General features: G+C 38.9%; 1 protein-coding gene across 1 annotated transcript in view; it reads right to left on the bottom strand.

The window, feature by feature from the left end:
* Positions 1-221: 221 nt before the first annotated feature.
* Positions 222-23,507, bottom strand: part of COMMD10 (COMM domain containing 10) — a 196,581-nt gene continuing 173,295 nt past the window's right edge. Inside the window, exons 6-7 of the mRNA XM_032335406.1 lie at positions 1,496-1,555; positions 222-529 (exon numbers count right to left, since the gene is read on the bottom strand). Coding sequence (XP_032191297.1) covers positions 491-529; positions 1,496-1,555 — 99 coding nt within the window. The 3' untranslated portion in view covers positions 222-490. The remainder of the gene's footprint in view (positions 530-1,495; positions 1,556-23,507) is intronic.

Here is a 23,507-nt window from a genome sequence, read left to right as displayed (position 1 = left end):
GTTCCTATGTTATTTCCCAAGCAAAACATCATTATATTCAAGGAAAAACGAAGTATCTGATTGCACTTCCTTGCTTTCTTGCTTTAATGAGGTAATGACTAGAGTTTCGTATTCTAAGGTACACAGTATCCCTTGTCTCTGTGGACCCTCCTTGATACATAAAGGTGTCATCTAACATGTAAAAAATGAGCAGGTCAGGCAATAAAGCAAAAACAAGACGGTAATAACAATATGGTATTTACTGTTTCCTTCCAATCGAATGCATTCTTAACAATTGTTTGCCGTTGGCTCACAGGAGGAGAGAATGGGTATTAGAAGCTCTCGAGACAATGATTTCCCTTGACTGTTATTACTCTAAGAAGCAGTAAGCCCTGTTGTTTACAAGAGGAAAGCTACCGAATCCTTTGGAAAACAGAACCTGGCAGCCCATCTTCGGGGCAGAATGATGAGGTGGCAGGAGTGTGATGGAGAAGCCAGTCTTCGGGAACAATCACGTGAGGGAATCCAGCTGCGCTTGTATGGTCTCCAGCTATTTAGACAGAGGAAATGAGAGAAAAGTTGCTGAAAGGCGAGAAATGCCTATGAAGGGCTGCTCAGAAACTTGCCGAGGGGAGGGACAGATCGGCAGCAGCAACCACGCATGTTACATCCATTCGCACAGCAACAGATTCACCACGTAGGAAAGTTTTCTTTTCATAAGAAGATATTAGAATTCATGGCTGTGGTCTACGTTTTCCAATGAGTCAAGGAAGATTTCTAAATCTGACTCTTTGAAATACCCCCGGCTGCTTTAATTTAAATGTTCACTACAGGGAGCGCCTGGGTGGCTCAGTGGGTTGGGCCGCTGCCTTCGGCTCAGGTCATGATCTCAGGGTCCTGGGATCGAGTTTCGCATCGGGCTCTCTGCTCGGCAGGGAGCCTGCTTCCCTCTCTCTCTCTCTCTCTCTCTCTGCCTGCCTCTCTGCCTACTCGTGATCTCTCTCTGTCAAATAAATAAATAAAATCTTTAAAAATAAAAAAAAATAATAAAATAAATGTTCACTACATAAGACTTTTGAAGGGGGAGTTGAGGGGGTAGTGCATCTTCCTGGCTCACAAAGTCAGGATTTGGAAAGAAACAAGGACATTCACTCAAAGATAAAACTTCACAGGCCTGGCACCTCCCTTTCCTTTTGGGCCCGGAAATTAAAATATTTAATGTTAAATATACCTAAAGTGCCAGTGTGGCTAGGTATCACATAGTTCATTACTGAATGCTTTGCTTTAAAGTAACAATCCTATTGCTTTAATTAAAACCATTTCCACTTTCTTCCTGATTTAGTATGTCAGATTCTCTTCGTCTCGGCAATGCTTCCTGCCATGAAACATACGGTGTTTACAAGGGATGTTTAAAGAACTTCGCTCCGTAATAGGTCATTTAAAAATAAGAATTCATAAAAAGAAGGCAACATTATGTAAAACCCCACATAGCAGAAATTATTTTAAAAATGCAGACCTTGTTATAGAAATCAAACAACTCCTTGTGACTGAATTCCACAAGAACTTTCTCCATGCTCTGTATGGAAGAAGAAGAAAGAAGAATGAATTTAGTTGTATCCAATGTTCACTCCAGTTTTTTCTTTCTGGATAGCCCCAGAATATGCCCTATTATTTTGTGAGTGGTTTTTAAAAAAGTACTTACCTGCTTCACTCAACCCCACTGTTCTAGAACTCACAGACGCGCTTAATGACACTCCACTTTAGCAAAAGGTTTCAACTCTACAGGAACATCTGTTCTTTAAGTTGCCTCCACAAAGGTTAATAAAATAGAAGCCAGTAAGAGAACAATTTCATTCTCTATTTTTTTTCAAGATAGAGATAATATACGAGATTGTATTTCATCTTTCTCAGCAGTCCATTTGGAATCTAGCAAATATCATTACGCAAAGACACTGGAGGCGGCCTATCTGATTGAACTCATCCAGCCATTAATGCCTCCCGTCAGCACAGCTGCTGCCTCCAAGCATTAATCTAGCAGTTATGATCTTAACATGCTGAGATGGTTACCTTTTTTAAGGTACAGACTCAGCAAAAGTTCACAATTAACATGACAGCTTCAAAGCGAAGACTTAACCAAGCTCCTTCTTTCCCTCAGATGTGACAGGGGAACCTTCGTGGGAGCTGTGGGTGCTGAGGGACACTGGGCACGTCTGCATGATGGCGCAGCAGTGTGCAATGAGGGTCTGGCCCCTTGCAACCTGCTTTGGGATGACCTTGTAAACTAAGGGAACACTCGAAGTAGCTCCTGAAGATTGGTCAAATGTGTCTGTTTTATTCAAGGTACTTCTGGCAAGTGCAAGTTAATGAGGAGAGAGAATGCCAAGAATGGGCAACACTGTTGTGCTCACAGGACATCAAACGGGCACCATGAACTGAAGAGTGGACAAAGGTTGAAAACAGACATGAATTCATGTACTTCATTGCTTGTGGTCATTTCCAACATTCTCTTAATTCTACTTCTGTTTCTATGGCTACTTTTTTCTTTGTTTTATCTGTTTTAATGGTTTCCATTTCTACTTACAAAGCCAACATTTCCAAAACAAAGTATCTCCAGCTAACTGAGGAGAGTCAATGGGGCTGTGTTTAGATGTGGCACCTCCCTTCTCAAGAAGCCAAGGCACAGAGGATTAAATTCCACACTTTTCTTTGCTCTTGTAACACCTACCTAAGTAGTTAAGCTTTAAAATGAATCAAGAAGCAGATCTGCCTTAAAGCCTGTTCCTTTAGGAAGGAGAAAAAAGTAGCAGGCTAACTGACACACATCGTTGAACCTTCAAAGGTTGAAATCAGCATTATCTAGCAGTGCTATATTTCCTCCCAGCAGTTAAAGGGAAAAGACAGGCCTCAGTTTACCCTGTGGAAAAGCAAGGCAAGTTCATTACTCTCTCACCAATCCAAACGGTGGTGTGGGTGGGAGAGAATAAAGAACTGAATCAGTTTGTGAACAACTTGATTTGCTGTACAAACACCCGGGGGTCGTTGCCAAGCTGGGTTCTTGGATCCTGAATTCTGCTTTGTTTCAAGTTAGTATTTTCTAAAAGGCGGCACTGAGGAAAGGGAAGGAAGGTGACTTTGAAACATACTTCCTAAAATATCAACAGCTGAAATAATGTATGCCCATGTGGACCTGCGTGTGTGTGTGTGTGTTTATACGGCAGAGCTATGTATATAAATTCAGTGTCTTGCTTTACTGAAATACTTAGCCCCAAGAAGGGAAAATGCTGATATCCGAGATAAAATATGCAAAGAACTAATGCCAATGTCTGGCAGGTATAATCACTGATAGCTATTATCATGATCTTTTCCCATTCAACCCGCAGTGACTTAGGGAAGACTGTGAAAATATGGGAGAATACAGAAATGGCTTTAAGTGTTCCATGTCATGTGTACAGAGATTATTCTTAGAATTTAAGAATCTACGTTTACCCAAGGGGTGGGAAAGGGCAGTTGTTTAAGGAGGGTAACGATGGAACTTAGACAGATATGTAGGACAAAAAGGAAAGGGGGACTGGTTAAGAGCCAAGTCCTCACATTGTCACGCTCTGACATGACACCCCAGAGAGCCCAAGAATTCTAAATCCGAATCTCGCCTGCCAGGACATTACTTAAGGTATATTATCAAGAAAGCAGTATAGGTTGCATTTACTCAGTAGTTTGGTAACTTTATTTATGACTTTACATTTAGATATATGGCCCAAGGCCTCCATTTTTACTCCTGCTTTAGGTCCCATAAATATTAGGAATGGGTGTGATCAAAATCCTTCCTTGGACCATGACATTTTTAAGAGGAAAACACACTCTGAGCCTTCTTTGAGAATTTAACTAGAAAGTCACAAATCTGCTTTATCAAACCACAGTCAACTCTCTAGCTTCATTTCTCTTCAGAAAATGTATGGAAGGTTCAGTTCACTAAGGAGGCTTGTTTTCGAAAAACTTCTCTTCAGTTTTATGTCTGGACACAAATCAGTGGCTGTCTAGATCCAACAAGGATGTAAGTGCATTAAGTTTAATAAGAGTCCAATTATTAGCATTTCAGGGGTGCCTGGCCTTGGATTGTCTAGCTCTAACACTCTGGGCCTCTGACTCAACTCATAGTTCATTAGTATCTTTGTTAAGGGAAGAAGAGAAAATAAAACTGATATTCAAACCAGTGACATCTCAGCTATCAGTCCCAACTCTAACAACAAGCTTTCAGGAGGAAGATGCAAAAAATCCTGGCTACAGTTTTATAGGCTATATTTGACGATGGGCTTAATTATCCATGTGCTGTCTATCACTGTCAATAGATGATGAGACTTGACTATTTGGTCCTGTTTTTTTTTTTTTTTTTCCTCCCAAAGAGTCAAAAAGATAAGTCTGGACAATAAACTGTAGCCTACTATGTCATAATAAATAAGAAGAGAAATATCTTAGTGACAAAAAATGATAGTTGCAAGTAATCAAAATGCACTGTCATTTTGTAAATTATATGTCAAAAGTATTTTCAACTTGGACTACACACCTCTAATCACTTGGTGAAAGAAAAGTAATACATGTATGTATTTTTTTATGTACAGGTATATATAGATATATCTTAGGTAGTACTGTATTTCACTTTTTACAAAGTCAAATGTTTAGGGAAAAAGTTTATGGGAATATTACATCCCCATTTTTCCAGGAATCAGATAAAAGCAATATTTTTATACAAGGCAAATTGCATTTTAAGTTGAAAGAATTTTGTTTTTTAAAGGTAATTCTAACAGAGAGTTTATACTCTCTTCCAAGGGAATATAATGACTAGGCAAGTACTAAAAATTATTTCTGGGAGGGCTGTTCACTGCATGTGTGTTTAAAGGAATATCAATGGATACTACTGGCTATTATCCAAAACTCATGGGTGACACTTCATAGATCTGATAAAGAAGGAAGAAAAAGTAAACTCAGACATAAAGGAAGAAAATAAGAGTAATATAATAATAGTAGGGGTTTCAGCACCCCACTGACTTCAATGGATAGATCATTCAGACAGAAAATCAATGAGGAAACAGTAGCCTTAGCTGATACATAGGACCACATGGACTTAACAGACATATACAGAACATTCCATCCAAGAGCAGAATACATATTCTTCTCAAGTGCACAAGGAACATGCTGCAGGAAAGGTTACATGTTAGGTCACAAAACAAGTCTTAATAAATTTAAGAAGATGGAAATCATATCAAGCATCGTTTGCTACCCTAGAGGTATGAAAATAAAATCAATCACAAGAAGAAAGCTGGAAAAACTGAAAACATGTGGAGGCTAAACAATATGCTAATAAATAAATAATGGGTCAACAGAAAAAGAATAAATAAAAAAATACCTTGAGACAAATAAAAATGGGAACACAACAGTTCAAAATCTATGGGATATAGCAAAAATACACCTAAGAGGGAAGTTTATGGCACTACAGAGCCACCTTAAGAAAAAAAAAAAAAAAAAATCTCAGACAACCTAACTTTACATCTAAAGGAATGAGAAAAAGAATAAGTAAAACCAAAGTTAGTAGAAGAAAGGAAATAATAAAGATAAGAGTGGATATAAGTGAAACAGAGACAAAAAAAAATCAATGAAACTAAGAGCTAGTTCTTTGAAAATATAAACAAAAGTGCTAAACCTTTAGCCAGACCTGTCAAAGAAAAAATTAAAAAAGAGAGGGCCCAAATAAAATCAGAAATGGGAGAAGAGAAATTATAACCAATACCATAGAAATACAAAGGATCATAAGGCAGTACTACAAAAAAAATTACATGCCAACAAATGGGATAACCTAGAAGAAATGAATAAATTCCTATAAACACACAATCTTTCAAGACTGAGTCCAGAAGATACAGAAAATCTGAACACAATGATGACTAGTAATGAAGTTCAATCAGTAATAAAAAAAAAAAATCCCAACAAACAGAAATCTTAGACCATCCTCACAGGTATATTCATAAAAGATTTCAACTGGAGTTAATACCTATCCTTCTCAAACTATCCCAAAAGACTGAAGAAGAAGGAATGCTTCCAGACTCATCCTATGAGGCCAGAATTACCCAGATACCAAAAGCAGAGAAAGTGACCATAAAAAAAGAAAACTGCAGGAGAATATCCTCAAGGAAGATTGATGCAAAAATCCTCAACAAAATATGAGCAAACTGAACTCAACCACACATTAAAAGGATTGATCATACACAGCATCAGGTAGAACATATTCCAAAAATGCAAAGACAGTTCAACACCCACAAATTCATCAATGTGATACATCAAACTAACAGAAAGGATAAAAATGATATGATCATCTCAACAGATGCAGAATTTTATCAAATGCAATACACGGTTATGATAAAAACTCTCGACAGCGTGGATATAGAAGGAATGTACCTAAGACAGACCCACAGCTAACATCCTACTCGGTGGTGGAAGGCTGACAGCTTTCTTTTCCTCTAAGGTCAGTACAAAGACAAGGATGCCACTCTCACCACTTTTTATTCAACATAGTTCTGGAAGTCTTAGCCATAGTAACTGCACAAGAAAAAGAAACAAAAGGCACTCAAATTGGAAAGGAAGATGTAAAAGTGTGCAGATGACATGATACTAGATACAGAGAACCTTAAAGACTCCGCCAAAAAACTATTAGAACTAAAAAATTCCATAAAGTTGAAGGATACAAAACTAATACACAAATCTGTGACACTTCTATGCAATTACAACAAATTATCAGAAAGAGAAATTTTAAAAACAATATTACTCACAGTTGCATCAAAAAGAATAAAATACATAGGAATAAATTTAACCAAGGAGGTAAAAGACCTCTACTAAAAAACTACAAGACATTGATGAAAGAAACTGAGATGACACAAACAAATGAAAGATATTCTGTGCTCAAGGATTAGAACTAATATTGTTAAAATGTTAGTATCACCCCAAACAGTCACAGATTCAATGCAATCCCCACTGAAAACCAATAGCATCTTTCACAGAAATAGAACAAACAATCCTAAAGTTCGTATAGAATCAAAATAATTTAAAGGAATCTTGAAAAAGAATAACAAAACTGGAGGTATGACAATCCCAGATATCAAGATGTAATACAAAGCTGTTGTCATCAAAACAGTATAGTACTGGTGCATACACACACACACATACACACACACACACACACGCGTGCGCGCGCACACTAGAAATCAACAGAATAGAACAGAGAGCCCAGAAATAAACCTATGCTTATATAGTCAATCCATCTTCAAAAAAAAGGAGGCAAGAACATACTGTTGGGTCCATGGTCAAAGGAGCGAGACTGATACAAAGCTAAGGTCAAGCAAGGCTTTATTTCGCACTAAGCATTGAGAATCAAACTGACTGGCCAGGGCCGTCTCTTGCAAAGAGGCAATCTCTCTCTGTCTTACAGACTAGCTTTTAAGGGCAAAGGCCATGTTGTGGGCCTGGCCATGCACAGGTGGCCAATGAGATTGTAACACAGAGAAAGTGCACAGTGCTGCTAGGTCACACATAAGTGACCAATTGAATTACAATTTACCCTTGTAGATACTTGAACTAGCCTATCACCTTGGTCAGAACAGGCACCCAAAGGGCGGTGCCCATGCTCCTTGGTAGCTAGGACAGTATGCGCCCTCCCCCCCCCCCCCCCCCCCCCCACTGAATACCTCCACCCGGCCTGACCCACTCTTGTACTTGGGCTTTGTTACCTGGGACTGGTTTCCAGGACTTGTTCTTAAGTAAGTTCCCTGGGCTGGGCGGGGTGGGGGTGGGTGGGGGTGGTGCAGCAGGGTCAGGATGGAGCTGCTCTGGCTAAATAGGCCCTTACACATACCATGGGAAAAAGTTTCTTCAATAAATGTAGCTGGACAGCTACATGTGAAAGAATAAAACTGGACCACTTTCTTTCACTGTATACAAACATACACTCAAAACCAACTAAAGACTTAAGTTTTAAGACCAGAAACCCTGAAACTACTGGAAGAAAACACAGGCAATAAGCTCTTTGATGTCAGTCTGAACAAGACTGTTTTGGATCTGTCTCCCCAGGAAAGGGCAATAAAAGCAGAAGTAAACAAATGAGACTACATCAAATTAAAAAGCTTTCGTATGGTAAAGGAAGCCATCAACAAAACAAAAAAGCAAATTACTGAAGGAAAGAAGATATTTGTAAATGATACAACTGGCAGTGGGTTAATTACCAAAATATATAAAAAATTTCACACAACTCAATAGGAAAAAACCCCAAACAACATGAATAGGAAACAAGCAGAGGAACGGAACAGACATTTCTCCAGAGACTTACAGATGGCCAACAGACAGACAAATGAAAAGGTGCCCAACATCACTCATCATCAGGAAAATGCAAAACCAAACCACAGTGAGGTATCATCTCACGACTTGTCAGAATGGTTGTTAACAAAAGGACAAGAAATAACAAGTGCTGGCAAGAATGGGGAGAAAAGGGAACTCCCCTGCGCTGTTGGTGGAAATGTAAATTGGTGCAACCACTATGGAAAACAGTTGGAAGGTTCTTCAAAAAATTAAAACAGGACTACCATATGTTTCAGCAATTCGATCTCTGGGTGTTTATGAAAACAAAAACAAAACAAAAAACAACCAACAAATCACCAATCTGAAGAGATACATGCGCACCTATGTCCACTGCAGCATTATCTGTAATAGCCAAGATATGGAAGCAACCTAAATGTCCATCAATGGATGAATGGATAGAGAAGATATGGTATATATAAATATAATGGAATATTAATCATAAAAGAGAATGAAACCTTGCTATTCATGACAACATGGTATATGTAGAGGGTATTATGCTAAGTCAAGTAAGTCAAACAGAGAAAGACAAGTACTGTATATTTTCACTTATAAGGGGAATACAGAAAACAAATGAACCAACAAAACAAAGCAGAAACAAACTCATAGATAACAGGGAACAATCTGGCAGTGGCCAGAGGGGAAACGGGTTGGGGGACAAGTGAAACAGGGAAAAAGGATTAAAAGGTATAAACTTCCATTTATAAAATAAGTAAGAAATAGGAATACTATGTACAGCACAGGGAATATAGTTAATAATATTTAACAATTATATATGGTCACAGTTGGTAGCTAGTTTATCACGGTGATCACCTTGTAATGCGCATAAATACACTTGTACATCTGAAGCTAAAGTTGACCCTTGAACAACATGGGACTTAGGGCAGCTGGCCCCCCATATAATTGAAAATCCACATGTAACATTTAACTCTGACCAAACTTAACTACTAATAGCCCACTGATGACCAGAAGCCTTACAGCTAACATAATTAATACATATTCTGTAAGTGGATTAATACATATTCTGTAAGTTACATGAATTAGATACTGTTTTTACTTTATATACTGTTTATACTCATCATAAAGTAAGCTACAAAAAAGAAAATATCATTAAGAAAATCATAAGGAAGAGAAAATGCATTTACAGTGCTGTACTGTATTAATGGAAAAAAAAATCCATGTATAAGTGGATCTGCCTGGTTCAAACCCAGACTGTCCAAGGGTTACCTGTAGTATAATATTGCACACCACATATACTTTAAGAAAAAGGAAAGAAAAAGAAAATTCACCCTAGGGCTTTAGCTGTAATGGATAACTCCTAGGAAAACTCTTTTAGATGTGGATCACACAGGTCTCACAAAAATTGTAAGGTTATTTGTGTTTATATCATTCCTTCTTCCTATAAATGTAAACAACATGAAATTCCATAAGTGTGCTTTTATTTATTTTTTTTTCCAAAAGATTTTATTTATTTATTTGATAGAGAGAGAGAGAGCAGGAGAGGAGAGAGATCAGTGGGAGAAGCAGACTCCCTGCTGAGCAGGGAGCCTGACAGAGAATCGGATCGTGGAATTCCAGGACTGTGACCTGAGCCGAAAGCAGTGGCTCAACCAACGGAGCCACCCAGGCAACCCCATAACTATGCTTTTAAATAAAAGCATTATAGTTGTTTTTCACACACACACACACACACACACACACACACACACACACACACACAAAATAGGGTCACAAAGTAGGGAAAGAGCCCAAATGTCCACAGACTGATGAATGGGTAAAGAAGTTGCTATATGTATATATATATATGATGGAATATTACTCAGCCATCAGAAAGAATGAAATCTTGCCATTTGCAAGGACATGGATTATAAGGACCTATTTTAGCCAGAACACTTCCAACCAGGTTAAACAATAACCTTGTTGTTTAACCCTTCAACTGTCCCTGCCCCACTTTCCCCAGGGGACTTACTCAAAAACAAGTCCTGGAAACCAGCCCCAGGTAACAAAGCCCAAATACAAGAGTGGGTCAGGCCAGGTGGAGACATCCAATCCGACGGGGTGGGGGTTGGGGCGGTGGCGCATAAAATGTCTCCCTAGTTACCAAGGAGTATGGGCCCTGCCCTTTGGGAGCCTTTTGGGCACCAATTCTGATGAAGGTGATAGGCTGGTTCAAATATCTACTAGGGTAAATTATAATTCAATTGGTCACTTACGTATGACCTAACATGACTATGCAGGTTTCTCTGTGTGTTACCACCTCATTAACCACCTGTGCGTGGCCAGGCCCAACCACATGGACTTTGCCCTTAAAAGCTAGTCTGTGAAGCAGAGAAAGGTCGCCCTCTCTGTAAGAGACGTGGCCCTGGCTGGTCAGTCTGATTCTTGATGCTTGGCATGAAATAAAGCTTTGCTTGACCTTCGCTTTGTATCAGTCTCGCTCCTTTAATCACGGACCCATTATTGGGGGACCTAACAGATGAAGCTAGAGGGTATTATCCTAAGCAAAATACATCAGTCAGAGAAAGACAACGCATGATTTCACTCATATGCGAAACTGAAGAAAGAAGACAGCTGAACTCTATGTGAAGGGGGAAAAGAAAAGGAGAGAGGGTAACAAGCCGTAAGAGACTCATGACGATAGAGAACAAACTGAGGGGAGATGGAGGGAGCTGGGTGGGGGGTGGGCTAGACGGCAGATGGGTAGTAAGGAGGGTACTTGTTAGGATGATCCCTGGGTGTTATATGTAAGTGATGAGTCACTGAATTCTACTCCAGAAACCAATATTGTACCGTACGTTAACTAAAATTTCAATTAAAAAAAGAAAGAAAGAAAGAAAGAATTACTCAATTAGAAAAGTAAAAAATAAAGAATAGGCTCATATGATTATATGTATTCTGGAAGTCCTGCCACTGGTAATCACTTACATTACCTGACACAGGTATCATCTACAAAACCTCAGATTAATTTTAAAACAGTCCAAGGAGGTAGGCATGCCATAAAATATTTGTCTTTAAGAGATGAACACATGGAGGCACACTGTGGTAAGAAAACCACCTAAGGAAAACCACCATGTAACAATGGACAATGAACTAGAAGGGTCAGAGCAGGAAATTAAGGGCTATCCAGAACTGTATGTGAGATAAAGTACGGATAGCTTTCAGTAGGTAAATGTTACTAGAGAAAAAAGGAAGTAATTTAACAACACCCAACCACGTCAAGATACTATTATACACTCTCTTCCAAGTAAATGAAGACTTTCTTAAACATTAAAAGGGAAGTCAGTAAGAAAGATAGTTTTTTGGTGTTATTTTGCTTTGTTGTTATTGTGTGGCTGGGGGTGAGGAGTGTGGGTCATGTGTCCTGAGTCATCCACACTACTGCATGCCCCCTTTTTGGAGACAAAAGTGCTCGTACCCCAACGTGCTTTGGACGCTACTATAAGTGATACCTGCTCATGTGAGAACAGACCAGAATAATATTTTTCTTAGTTTGACACAATCTTCCCTAATCTAACTTAAAAGTTTTATTTCCCTAAGACTCTTCCCACCAAAAAACAAAAAAAAACAAAAACAAAAACAAACCCCAAACCTCTCTGTACTCCAACCAAACTGTTGTACTCATTATCTCCCAAATATCCCACACTTTCCTGCCAGTTTTATTCATCTCCTTCCAGATGGAGTATAATTCTAAGTGGATAAGATAAAATGAAAAAGCTAAAAGAAAATACACTTGAATTTCTCCATAACCCTGGAGTATATAAAGACTCCCTTAAAATGACAAGAAAATATGCTAACCATATAATCTTTAGTTGGCAAAGAAGCTGCTAGTAAATTAACTATAAAGAAAATGACTGATAAGTGAGAATATATTAAAATATAGAACTTCCACTCATCAAGTCACATCATCAAAAGCCTAAAAGGAAAGCTAGAGACTCATAGCCAGAATACACAAAAATGCCCACAAATCAATAAAAAAGAGCAAAACTGAGATGAAAAAGGGATAAGAACATATACACAGTCATTGCATTGTACACCTAAAACTAATACCATGTTGTGTCAATTACACTTCATGAAAAGACAAAAAGAAAGCCACATGAGTGGTGATGTTTGGCTGGTGTGAAGGAGCAAACTATCAGGAGACTCACATGATGTTAGATGGGATTGTGAAGAGGGGATCCAGCTAATGTGTTGATCTCCAAGCCTGCCTCTGGTGGAATACAAGTGGGAAAGAACCTAAAAATTATGGACAGCCCTCCTCTTGGTGGATTTCCTAGCAGTTTCCCCAGGAGAGAGGGGGTACTCCAGGTTGATCAGGAGCACTCTGGCATGACAGCCTTGCTCTGATTTAGAAAAAGAAAAAGGAAAAAAAAATAAATAAAGAAGACAAGAGACTTGAACAGTCATTTTACAAAAGATGTCCAACAGCCAAAATGAATTGAAAATATATTAGCAACCATACTGCTGCAAGGCATGAAAACCTATGTAACTACTCTGAAAACTCGTCTGGTATTATTTACTAAAGCTGAAAACATGAATGCCCTTTGACCCCAAATTCACTCCTAAGTATTAGTATCATGTTCAACTGAAATATACACATTTGGACACCAGGAGACAAGAATATTGAGAACACCAATATTCAAAAAAAACAAAAAATGGAAGTAACCATTCTTTCAGTGGAAGAATACATAAATTATAGTATGGCAATACAATGGATGGTTATACAGACATGAAAATAAGCTATAGCTAAATATGACATCATGCATGACTCCCAAATATCTAAATGTCAGAGAAAGGCACAGAAGACACATATTGATTGGGTTCATTTATATCGGGGTTTAAAAAACAACAGTTTTAAAAAGGTTTTAGAGGAGTGCCTGGGTGGCTCAGTGGGTTGAAGCCTCTGCCTTCGGCTCAGGTCATGATCCCAGGGTCTTGGGATCAAGCCCCACATCGGGCCCTCTGCTCAGCAGGGAGCCTGCTTTCTCCTCTCTCTGACTGCCTCTCTGCCTACCTGTGATCTGTCAAATAAATAAATAAAATCTTAAAAAAAAAAAAAAGCTTTTAGAGACAAATGCTTATGTAGGACAACTATAAAGTAACAAAGTAACAAAGATATTACCAGAAGTATTAGAATAGTGATTACCTCTGGGTGACCGGACAGAGGAGGAAGTAATTGGGAGGAAACATGAGGGAGGGTTCTGACCTAATGACAATAGTGTATATGTATCTTGATCATGAGGGGTCAAAGTTGCTCTTTTATAAGTCACTGTGCTCTTTTTGTGTGTGTGTCATATTTCCCCAATTAAAAAAAAAAAAAAAAAAAAGGGTGGGGCGCCTGGGTGGCTCAGTGGATTAAAGCCTCTGCCTTCGGCTCAGGTCATGACCTCAGGGTCCTGAGATCAAGTCCTGCATAGGGCTCTCTGCTCAGCAGGGAGCCTGCTTCCTCCCCCTCTCTGCCTGCCTCTCTGCCCACTTGTGAGCTCTGTCAAATAAATAAATAAAATCTTAAAAAAAAAAAAAAAAAGAAGATGGCACTGCTAGGTGTTAAATTCATTCTTTCATTTTTATTCAATACATACAGATTAAATACCTACAAGTCTTGGTCTAGACAGTAGTCTACATACACTTAAGGAGAGTCGGAGACAAAAATGCCCCTCCCTCTAGTTAATAAGAGCTACAACAAACAAGATTTGTAACAATAACACCACCAACAATAACAACCCACATAATATGTGTGGAAATGTCTGTTGGTGTTTGGTGTTAGGAAGAAATAATAAAGCAGGGAAAGGGGATGTTTGTCTGGAGGTGGGTAAGTGGAGATTCAGGGGTAGGTGGCCAGGAAAGATCTCACAGAGATGGTGATATCTCAGTTAAAATTTAAAAGAAGTGAGAGAGGAAAAAGACAACCCATAGGATGGAAGAAAATACTTGCAAATCATTACCTAATAAGCATATAAAACCCGAAGATATAAAGAACTCGTATAATTCAACAACAAAAAGACAAGGCCAATTAAAAAAAAAAAGGCAAAGAACAGAACGAAGAAGATACACAAATGGTTAGGTAAGCACATGAAAAGAAAATCAACATCAGTCATTAGGGAAATGCAAATCAAAACTGCAATGAGATAACTCTTCATGCTTAGTAAGAAGGATATAATTGTGGGGGTAAGGACGAGAAAACCCAAGGTGAGGATATTATGAAATTGGATCCATATACATTGCTAGCAGGAATGGAAAATAGTGCAGTGGCTGTGGAAAATAGCATGAAATTCCTAAAAAAGTTAAATAAAGATTTAGCGTATGACCTAGCAATTCCACTCCTGAATATATACCCAAAAGAAATGATGACAGGGACTGAAACAGATACCTATAAAACAGTGTTTCTAGTATCTTCTCAACAGCTATGTAAGGCAATACGTAGACCTAACAGCAGTTAAGATTTTGACGAAAAGATGATAGCTGATGCAAAACCATAAGGAACATGGAAATGTTACTCAGAGTAGTGCATTTTACACATGTTTACTCCTCCCTCAACCATTAGTTTAGGTCCTGTTGTGGGCTGAGTTGTGTCTCCCCAAAATTCACTTTGAAATCCTAACCCCTGGTATGTCAAAATGAAATTGTATATAGCATTAAGGTCTTAAAGAGGTAATTAAGGTAAAAGAGTCATAGATGGGTCCAAGTCCAACATGACAGGTTTCCTTGTAAAAAGAGGAGCTTAGCACCCAGAAGGAAGACCATGGGAAGACACTGGGAAACTATGGCCATCCATAAGCCAAGAAGAGGTCTTAGAAGAAACCAATCCTGTTGACATCTTGATCTCAAACTACAAATCTCCAGACTATGAGTAAGTAATTTTCTGTTACAAATGACCCGGTCTGATGTGCTCTGTTAGGGCAGCCCTAGCAAACTCGATAGGCCCCATCTTTTGGGATGGGCAGAAGAGAAGAGCTTTTTTCTAAGATCTATGGAAAGCCATTGGAGAGTTTTAAGTATAAGAATGATATAATTACATCTGCATATTAACAACTGCCCTTGGCTTTTATTTGTAAATCGAGTTGGCCAAACTGGATGCATTAGTCCGGGCCAGACACTGATCTGACCTAATGTGATGGCCATAGTGATAAAGTAGAAAGATATAAGATATGATTTAGAGGTGGTTAGAGATAGCACTTGGTGACAGATTGGAGTGAGGGTGTGTGTGCAGGAACAGAAGGAGTCAGAATGACTCTCAGCTCTCTGGCAAAAGAAACTGGATGGAGGAAGCAGAGGTAAGGAAATGCTAGAGAAGATCCGAAAAAGGAGCAAACCCAAGGGGGCAGTTTCAGACACAAGGAGCTCGATTATGTGAGATTTCTGAAAATACGTGTCTAAAAAGCCAAACAAGAGAAACATACTTGATATTTTGTTATGACATATTAATATTTAAAACAGCAAGAGTGGGGCACCTGGGTGACTCAGTCAGTTAAGCTTCTGGCTCTTGATTTCAGCTCAGGTCATGACCTCAGGGTTGTGGGACTGAGTGCCCCGTTGGGCTCTGCAGTCAGTGGGGAGTTGGCTTGAGGATTCTCTCCCTCTGCCCCTTCCCCTGCTCATGCTCCTTCCCTAAAATAAGTAAATATTTATTTATTAAATAACTTAAATCTCGAGCGCAGAGCTACTTAAGATTCTCTCTTGGGCTGCCTGCATGGCGTAGTTGGTTAAGCAGCCAGCTTGATTGTGGCTCAGCTCATGATCTGGGGTCCTGGGATTGAGCCCTATGTGGGGCTCCATGCTCAGTAGGGAGTCTGCCTGAGAATTCTCTCCCTTTGTCCCTCCCCCCGCTTGTGCTCTCTCTCTAAACAATCTTAAACAAAACAAAACAAAACAGAACAAAACTGCAGAGTGGATAGGATTGCCCAGGAAAAGAATGCAGTATAAGAAGAGAGGGAAGCCTGGGGCTGAACCCCATGAAACTCCAGGATCTAGGGTAGGTGAGTGTTCTCTAAATGACAAGTACCACCAGGTTCACAAATTACGTTCAGAGAAATTAAGTGAAGAGCACCGACAGCTGCATGGTACTTGGAAATGTAGGGTGGGCATTTATTACATGGATCAAAATAATTTAGTGAGTTAGTATACAGGCAATAAAACTAGGCAGCTTATTTTCAAATATGTCTTCAATCTTCCATTTTCCAGTAAAACACATTAAAGTCACTAATATTATTAGGTAAACGTATACAGACTAGAAGATTTACTCTCTTTCTTCTGCCTTCTACATATACGATTACAACCAAGAACCCATTTAGGAAATTCATTACTTACATTGCCTAAGCTGGTCTCCTACACTAAAACCCAACTTAGACTTTCTGCATCCTTTCTGAACACACTGCAAAGTGAAAATGAGAGTACGAGATTAAAATTCTACCAACTTCTTAAAAGATAAGAAAGATGTATTTGTTCTGCCATTCCTTTTCATTTTTAATTTGTAGTCCCGTCTACAAGCACCTGGATGGGTATTAGCAAAATTCCCATGGAAATAAAAGCCAGTAAGGCCTTCAGAGAGGTCTAACTTGATGAAAGCTGACAGTAAAAATATCCTCTGCTTTCCCATTAGTTGGGAATTAGGAATACATACACATTTTCCAAGAGAGAAATGCATTAGCCCCTGCACAAATCACCCAAGTAAAAACAGCCTCTAAATAACACAAATATCAACTAGCTAAGAGTTAAACCAAATTTACACTGCTTAGTTGGCTATCGGAATTAGAAATGATACAATTAGCTTTCCAACTAGGAAATCAGGAGGGAAGGATTCCAGTAAAAGAAAACGACCAATCTCATGTTCTGATTGAATCTAAAAATGCTTTGCTAGATACTCAAAGAGAAAGTTTTCTCCTTTTCAGTTACAGAAACGAAGGGCAAAGATAGTATGTAAATAATATTTCAAGCTCTACTGAATGCTGAATGGGCTTATAATACAAAAATCATTAGGCACCGTTTATTTAATAAATACACCTACAGATTATGTTCCCTCTAAGTATATGCAGGAAAAGGTAATTGTAAATACAGTCCAGTATCTCTATTTACTATTATTGCTCAAAAAAACCCCAAAAGACAAAAAAACAAAAAAACTAGGGATGAAATTTAAGCTCTCACCACAGACTGGAAAAAAAAAAAAGCCCCATGAAATTCTACTGTTACATACAAGCATTAGCCATTTTTGTCGCCCATAAAATCTCATCAGTCAAGAAACATTACAGACTGCCAATACAATGACAAACAGGGAGGTGTATACCCTTGACCAAAGAAAGGTCCTTCTCTAGGTAGGCCGGTTGCCCTTTACAGCTACACTCCCAACGACAGGAAGAAGGTACATGGGACAAAAGGGAGGAAGGGATCCGCTGCCCATCTGTCAGATCAGTGGAATCAATCCTGGCAACCAAAGGGGTGACAGATGTTACAACCAGCTCTGATTCATAGGATGCCAGCTTGGGAAGATGCGAGCACAAGCATCGTAGGTAGAGGGGAAGCAAATTTCCACTTTTCTCTGGAGCAGCTTGACTACATGACCTCCCAAGGTCCTTTTCAATTCAAGGTTTTGAAGATGTGGAAAGGCAAACCTATGCAAGCAAACTACACTGGTGAAGGGAGGTCGTGAAGAGAACCACAAAATGTCAGTAAGAGCGAGCTTTGGCAATAATCTAGTTCAACCCTTTTATTGAAAAGATGAGGCAGCCGGTCCCAGAGAGATGAACCAACAGGAAGTGTATAACGGGGAGACAAATCATTGTTCTTTCCACTTCAGTGTTACTAGGAGCTCTCAAGATAAAACAGAGCTCTCACCTGCAGATCAAGCTGATTTACAGAAAAAGTTCTCTCCATGAACTTGCACATTTACATCCCCTCTCTGAGTCTACACAGAAATACATAAAAGCGATGCTGAGGGTAAATATTTTGAAAAATAAGGCTGATGAGACACGAACATGTCTTAAGTAATGGAGAAATAATGTGGAGTTAAAGTCTTCAAACCTCAAAATTTTTCAAAAAAAAAAAAAAAGCTAATCTGTTTTAATTAAAAAAAAAAAAAAGAGCCACTAGGAGTATTTCACAAAAGTAAACATTGCCATGTTTAAAATTCTAATTCCAAACAAACAAAAATATATCAGCCCAATGAATACAGTGCATCACAGAGACAGAGACAATCACTTGCACCTGACCATGAAGCTTATTTCTTTTTTTTTTTCTTCTTCTTTTCTTTTTTTCAAATATTTTATTTATTTATTTGACAGAGAGAGAGATCACAAGTAGGCAGAGAGGCAGGCAGAGAGAGAGGAGGAAGCAGGCTCCCTGCTGAGCAGAAAGCCCGATGTGGGGCTCGATCCCGGGACCCTGAGATCATGACCTGAGCCGAAGGCAGAGGCTTAACCCACTGAGCCACCCAGGCACCCCATGAAGCTTATTTCGATCGCTCCACCAAACCCAGTGATTCCAAAGGCTCTTCCTGAAAATAACTGCCTGGTCCAGTAGGTCCCAACATCTCCTGGGCATGGAGCGCCCTACTGCTGGAAGAGGGGAGAAGGCAAACTGGAAACCTGAGCTGATACAAGGTATGACAAAAGCTACAAAAGGACAATGGCAACAAAGAGATGTATAAGCCACAAAAGGCATTTTCCTCCAAATTATAGATTTTCTTTTTTAAGTCTGAAAAATAGACAAAATGCTTGTCTATTTAAGAATGTAGGCAGTATATACAAAGCAAAACCAAATGTCATGCTTATTAGCAGAGCATTCAAGACTTTTGAAAATCTGGCCCCTGACTCCTCCTGTAGCCTTGAATTCTAGCCTCCTGTCCTCTCAATGCACCGTATGCACCAGCAGTACCAGCAAGCACTGCACACTGTCCTTTGGGTCTTTGTTCAAGCTGTTCTGTGTTGTCTTAGCAGCGCTCCCAATGGCTCTACCCGTGCCTTCGCGTGTGTATGTGCATTTGGCTAGACCCCTTAATTCTCAATTCAGTTGATGTAACAGCCTCCCATGCATATCTTAATCACTGCCTTTCCTTACTACATGGGATGGAATGACCCATCTTTGTACGATAGATGGTAGGCTCTTCAAGGGCCGGGGGCTCTGCCTTCTTTGGGTAGACCAATAGCCAAGTACAGTACTGATCATAGTACTTAGTGACATACATGTTTATTGAGCTCAATTTTTTTAATTAATCAATCAATCAATTAATTAATTAATTTTTGAGAGACAGCTCCTGCATGTGAGCAGGGGTGGGTGGGGCAGGAGAGGGAGAGAGAGAATCTCAAGCAGGCTGCATGCCCAGGGTAGACCCTGAGATCATGACCTGAGCTGAAACCAAGAGCTGGATGCTCAATGGACTGAGCCCCCAACATGGCCCTTAACTAAGCTCAGTGTTAAGGTGTTTGCGGGGTACCTGGGTGGCTCAGTGGGTTAAGCCTCTGCCTTCGCCTCAGGTCATGGTCCCAGGGTCTTGGGATCGAGCCCCACATGGGGCTCTCTGCTCAGCAGGAAGCTTTCTTCCTCCTCTCTCTCTGCCTGCTGCTCTGCCTACTTGTGATCTCTGTCAAATAAATAAATAAAATCTTAAAAAAAAAAAAAAGAGAAGATGGGTGCTAAATTTAAATATGCCTTTTTCTTTTAGTGAGAGTAATGATAGAGAGTATCAGAGTAATTGGATTTTGTCTAAATGGTAACAATATTTTCCAATCATACCATATAGTATTTGCCCCACTAATGGGGGGGGGGTCTCATAAGTCTTGTTTATTCAGTATATATGCAGATTACGAAGTACAGTTATTTATCTATAGATTTCTACTTAGCTTGAAAATTGGCTTTTCACACTTGAATGTCCCTGTCTAAGCTGGTGAAATCAGAATTTCAGGTTTTGCACATATTTAGCTAAAAACACGAGTTTACACCATCATGAGAACAACAAACCATCTTTGACCAGAAACCTTTACTCAATATAAAAATTGTCAAACTGTGCATGACACAGTGTCACAAAATGCTCCATCAGAGGTATCTACTTCGTCTGCTAGGACATTTAACCCGTTATCTGTATGTGCCCTTTTCATTCTGGCTAAAATATTACTTTGTTCTTGCAGAGACAAAACGGTACGTTTGGCAGGCATACCGTCAACGTACTTTCTGTCTTCTTAAAAATTACAGCGTGCTGTGCATGAGCACATCGCAAACTTGGAGCCAATCAACGTGCACTTCCTACAGTATTCATTAGCTGTAATTTATTATGTGTATGCTGATATGTCATTATGATTTTCAGCTCTGCTACTGAAATATTTAGCTATGGTTGCTGAATATAATCAGCAAGATAAGAGGTTTTGAATATGATTACAAGAAGCTCCTTCAATGTAGTGAGAAATTATGTTAAGAGCACTGACAGCTACAAAATGGAGCAGTTTTTCTGTAATAAATATTATAGGTGACGCTATCTTTTTCTGGAAATTACTCTTTATTCTAATTTTAAGTACTTATCTGATTACTGAAGCATTATCATTACAGATTTTGAATGGCTGTATGACTTTACTCCTCAAAGCATGTGTTAGTATCCCAGCTGAGGGATTCGGGTAAACTAGAGACTAAATAGAATTCCTGTTCCCTGTGCATGGTTTTAAAGACTATGAGCTCAATGCCCAAACTAGGGTTTCTGTCTTATTTGTAAAATCACTTTATTGTATTCAGAGACAGAAATTTGGATGATGTGTGTGGACTTTCCACAGCTACCATGGATTTTGCATCCTAAATTAAATAACCTCATGCAATTCGAAGTGTTAAGAAAAAGGTAATTAAAAACATGTGTTGGTTTAATTTTCTTCTTTCTGGTGTTGTCATGTTAGTCTTCAAGGGAAAGAGGATTAACAATTGTACCTAAATGAGTATTAATTTCACAATTTAGTTACAATTTATACTTCTTATTGGCTAATTGGAGGCTCTGTTTCTGGGAAACAAAAATGGGTAAATTCAGCATTTGCTTCCTGCTCTGAAGGGCACTGAATTCATCACGTAAGGGACACCTGAGAACGCACTCTTTGCAAACCTGCAATCATACAATCATAAGACACCCCCACCCCATTCTACTCTCAACACTTAATGGACCCAAAGTCCTAAAAAGACAGGCAGACACAATAACTAATCTGATTATGGGATTAATTTAATGCAGTAATTGTCTAGAAGAAATTGTTATCTTGTAATCACATTGTTCCATTACAAATTTTTAACTTGTAATGGTGACAGATGAAGACTGAGCTCATTTTTCCATCCACATTAGTTCCCTGCTAACCTAATTACCTGATTACAAGTCGCACAATCCTCTCAGAATCATGAAATTAACAGTGCATATTCCAAAAATGAAATGGTTCTAAGAAGTTGGCACTTTTCCCTAATCCTGAGTGTATATGGAGCTCGTGAATAAGGGTTATATTTTACATTTAAAATATAGTATCTGCTTGTACATACTAGTTTTTCAAAAAAGTTCATGCTTTTTGACTCCGTAATAATACTCTTTCAAGAAATCCAGTCTAAGAAATAAAAAAGTTCAAAGAGGATTAATGTCAAAGAAATTCATCACCATTCAATGGAACATTACACAGTCAGTAATAATAGTGTGTTTCAAAGTGATGTACTGGTATGGACAAATGTAGCTACTATAACTAATATATATATATAAATGGTGTATACTACTGTGTCTGGCACATACTACAATGAACTCAACATGGATAAACTTGCAGATAGTTCACTCAGGATTATGGTATTTGAGGAAAGGGTGGAAATGGGTTTTATTTTTAATCTGGGGGAATATAACATTGGAGAAGTTAACACTAACAATTTTAAAAAAAGAATTTATTTATTTATTTGACAGACAGAGAGTGAGAGAGTACACACATGAGTGAGCCCAAGCTGGGGGGAGAAGCAGAGGGAGAGGGAGAGAATCTCCAGCACATTCCCTGCTGAGGATAGAGGATAGAGTCTGACATGGGCCCAACGTGGGGTTTGCTCTCGTGACCCTGATATCACAACCTAAGTGGAAACAAGAGTCAGATGCTTAACCAACTGAGTCACCCAAATGCCCCAATAGCTCATAATTTTTTAACAGCTTTACGGAGATAATAATACACCACACAACTCACCTATTTAAAGTACATAATTCAGTGGTTTTTTAATATATTCAGTTATAAAACTATCACCACAATTAATTTTAAAGCATTTTTATCACCCTCAAAAGAAACCCCATGCCATAGAGATATAATCTAACCACCTTCCTAACCCCAGACCTACGCACCTAGAAAACTATTTTCTGTGCCTATAGATATGCCTATTCTGGAAACAATATAAATTTTAAACAGATCCCTAATGCACACCAATATTTAAAGGATGGTATAAACAAGTAGAACTTTGCAAACACACAAAAAATGAAGAATGCCTTGAGAGGTAGGATAAAAACTGGGAAACCAGAAAAAAAGCAGAAAAGGATTATCATGGACCCAAAGGAAAGAGTTTTAAGAATGAAAGTGTGTTTCAAGTGTCAAAGGCTCCCACGAACCAACTGAGACAGGGACTGGTAAGTTTTATTTCAGATTCCAAGACCAAGAAAGTGTTAGTGACATTGACCCAAGTATTTTCAGTGGCTCAGTGGGGAGAAGCTAATCTCTGCTGATTAGAGGGACGAGTACAGAGTAAGGAAGTCAAATGTAGACCAGGGTTGACTAAACTCTAGTCCAAGGCCAAATCATACTTGCCATCAGTTTCTAGAAATAAGTTTATTGGAACTCAGCTACACTCACTTGTTTGGGTATTGTCTATGGCTGCTTTTGTGTTATGAGAGCAGAGTTATATAGCCTGCAATCTTAAAATATTTACTATTTGGCCATTTGCAGAACAAAGTCTGCCAATCCCTACGGTAGACAAATGTCTCAACTTATTAGTTCTGTTGACCAAAAATGACCCAATCACTATCCATAACCCATGTTATTTTAGGTTCAGAGTTTAAAAGGCCCAGTTGTTTATATGCAAGGAGAGGTAAGTAAAATTAGCTGTCCTGAACACAGTGTAATTATTACTCATCTCAAGATTGAAAACTTCCGGCTGATAGGCCCAGAGGCTATTAGATCCTA

The sequence above is a fragment of the Mustela erminea genome, chromosome 3 (assembly GCF_009829155.1).
Source record: "Mustela erminea isolate mMusErm1 chromosome 3, mMusErm1.Pri, whole genome shotgun sequence".
In the NCBI taxonomy this organism is placed as follows: Eukaryota; Metazoa; Chordata; class Mammalia; order Carnivora; family Mustelidae; genus Mustela; species Mustela erminea.
The sequence above is the reverse complement of the archived record's forward strand: the minus strand, read 5'-3'. Positions and strand labels throughout refer to the sequence as shown.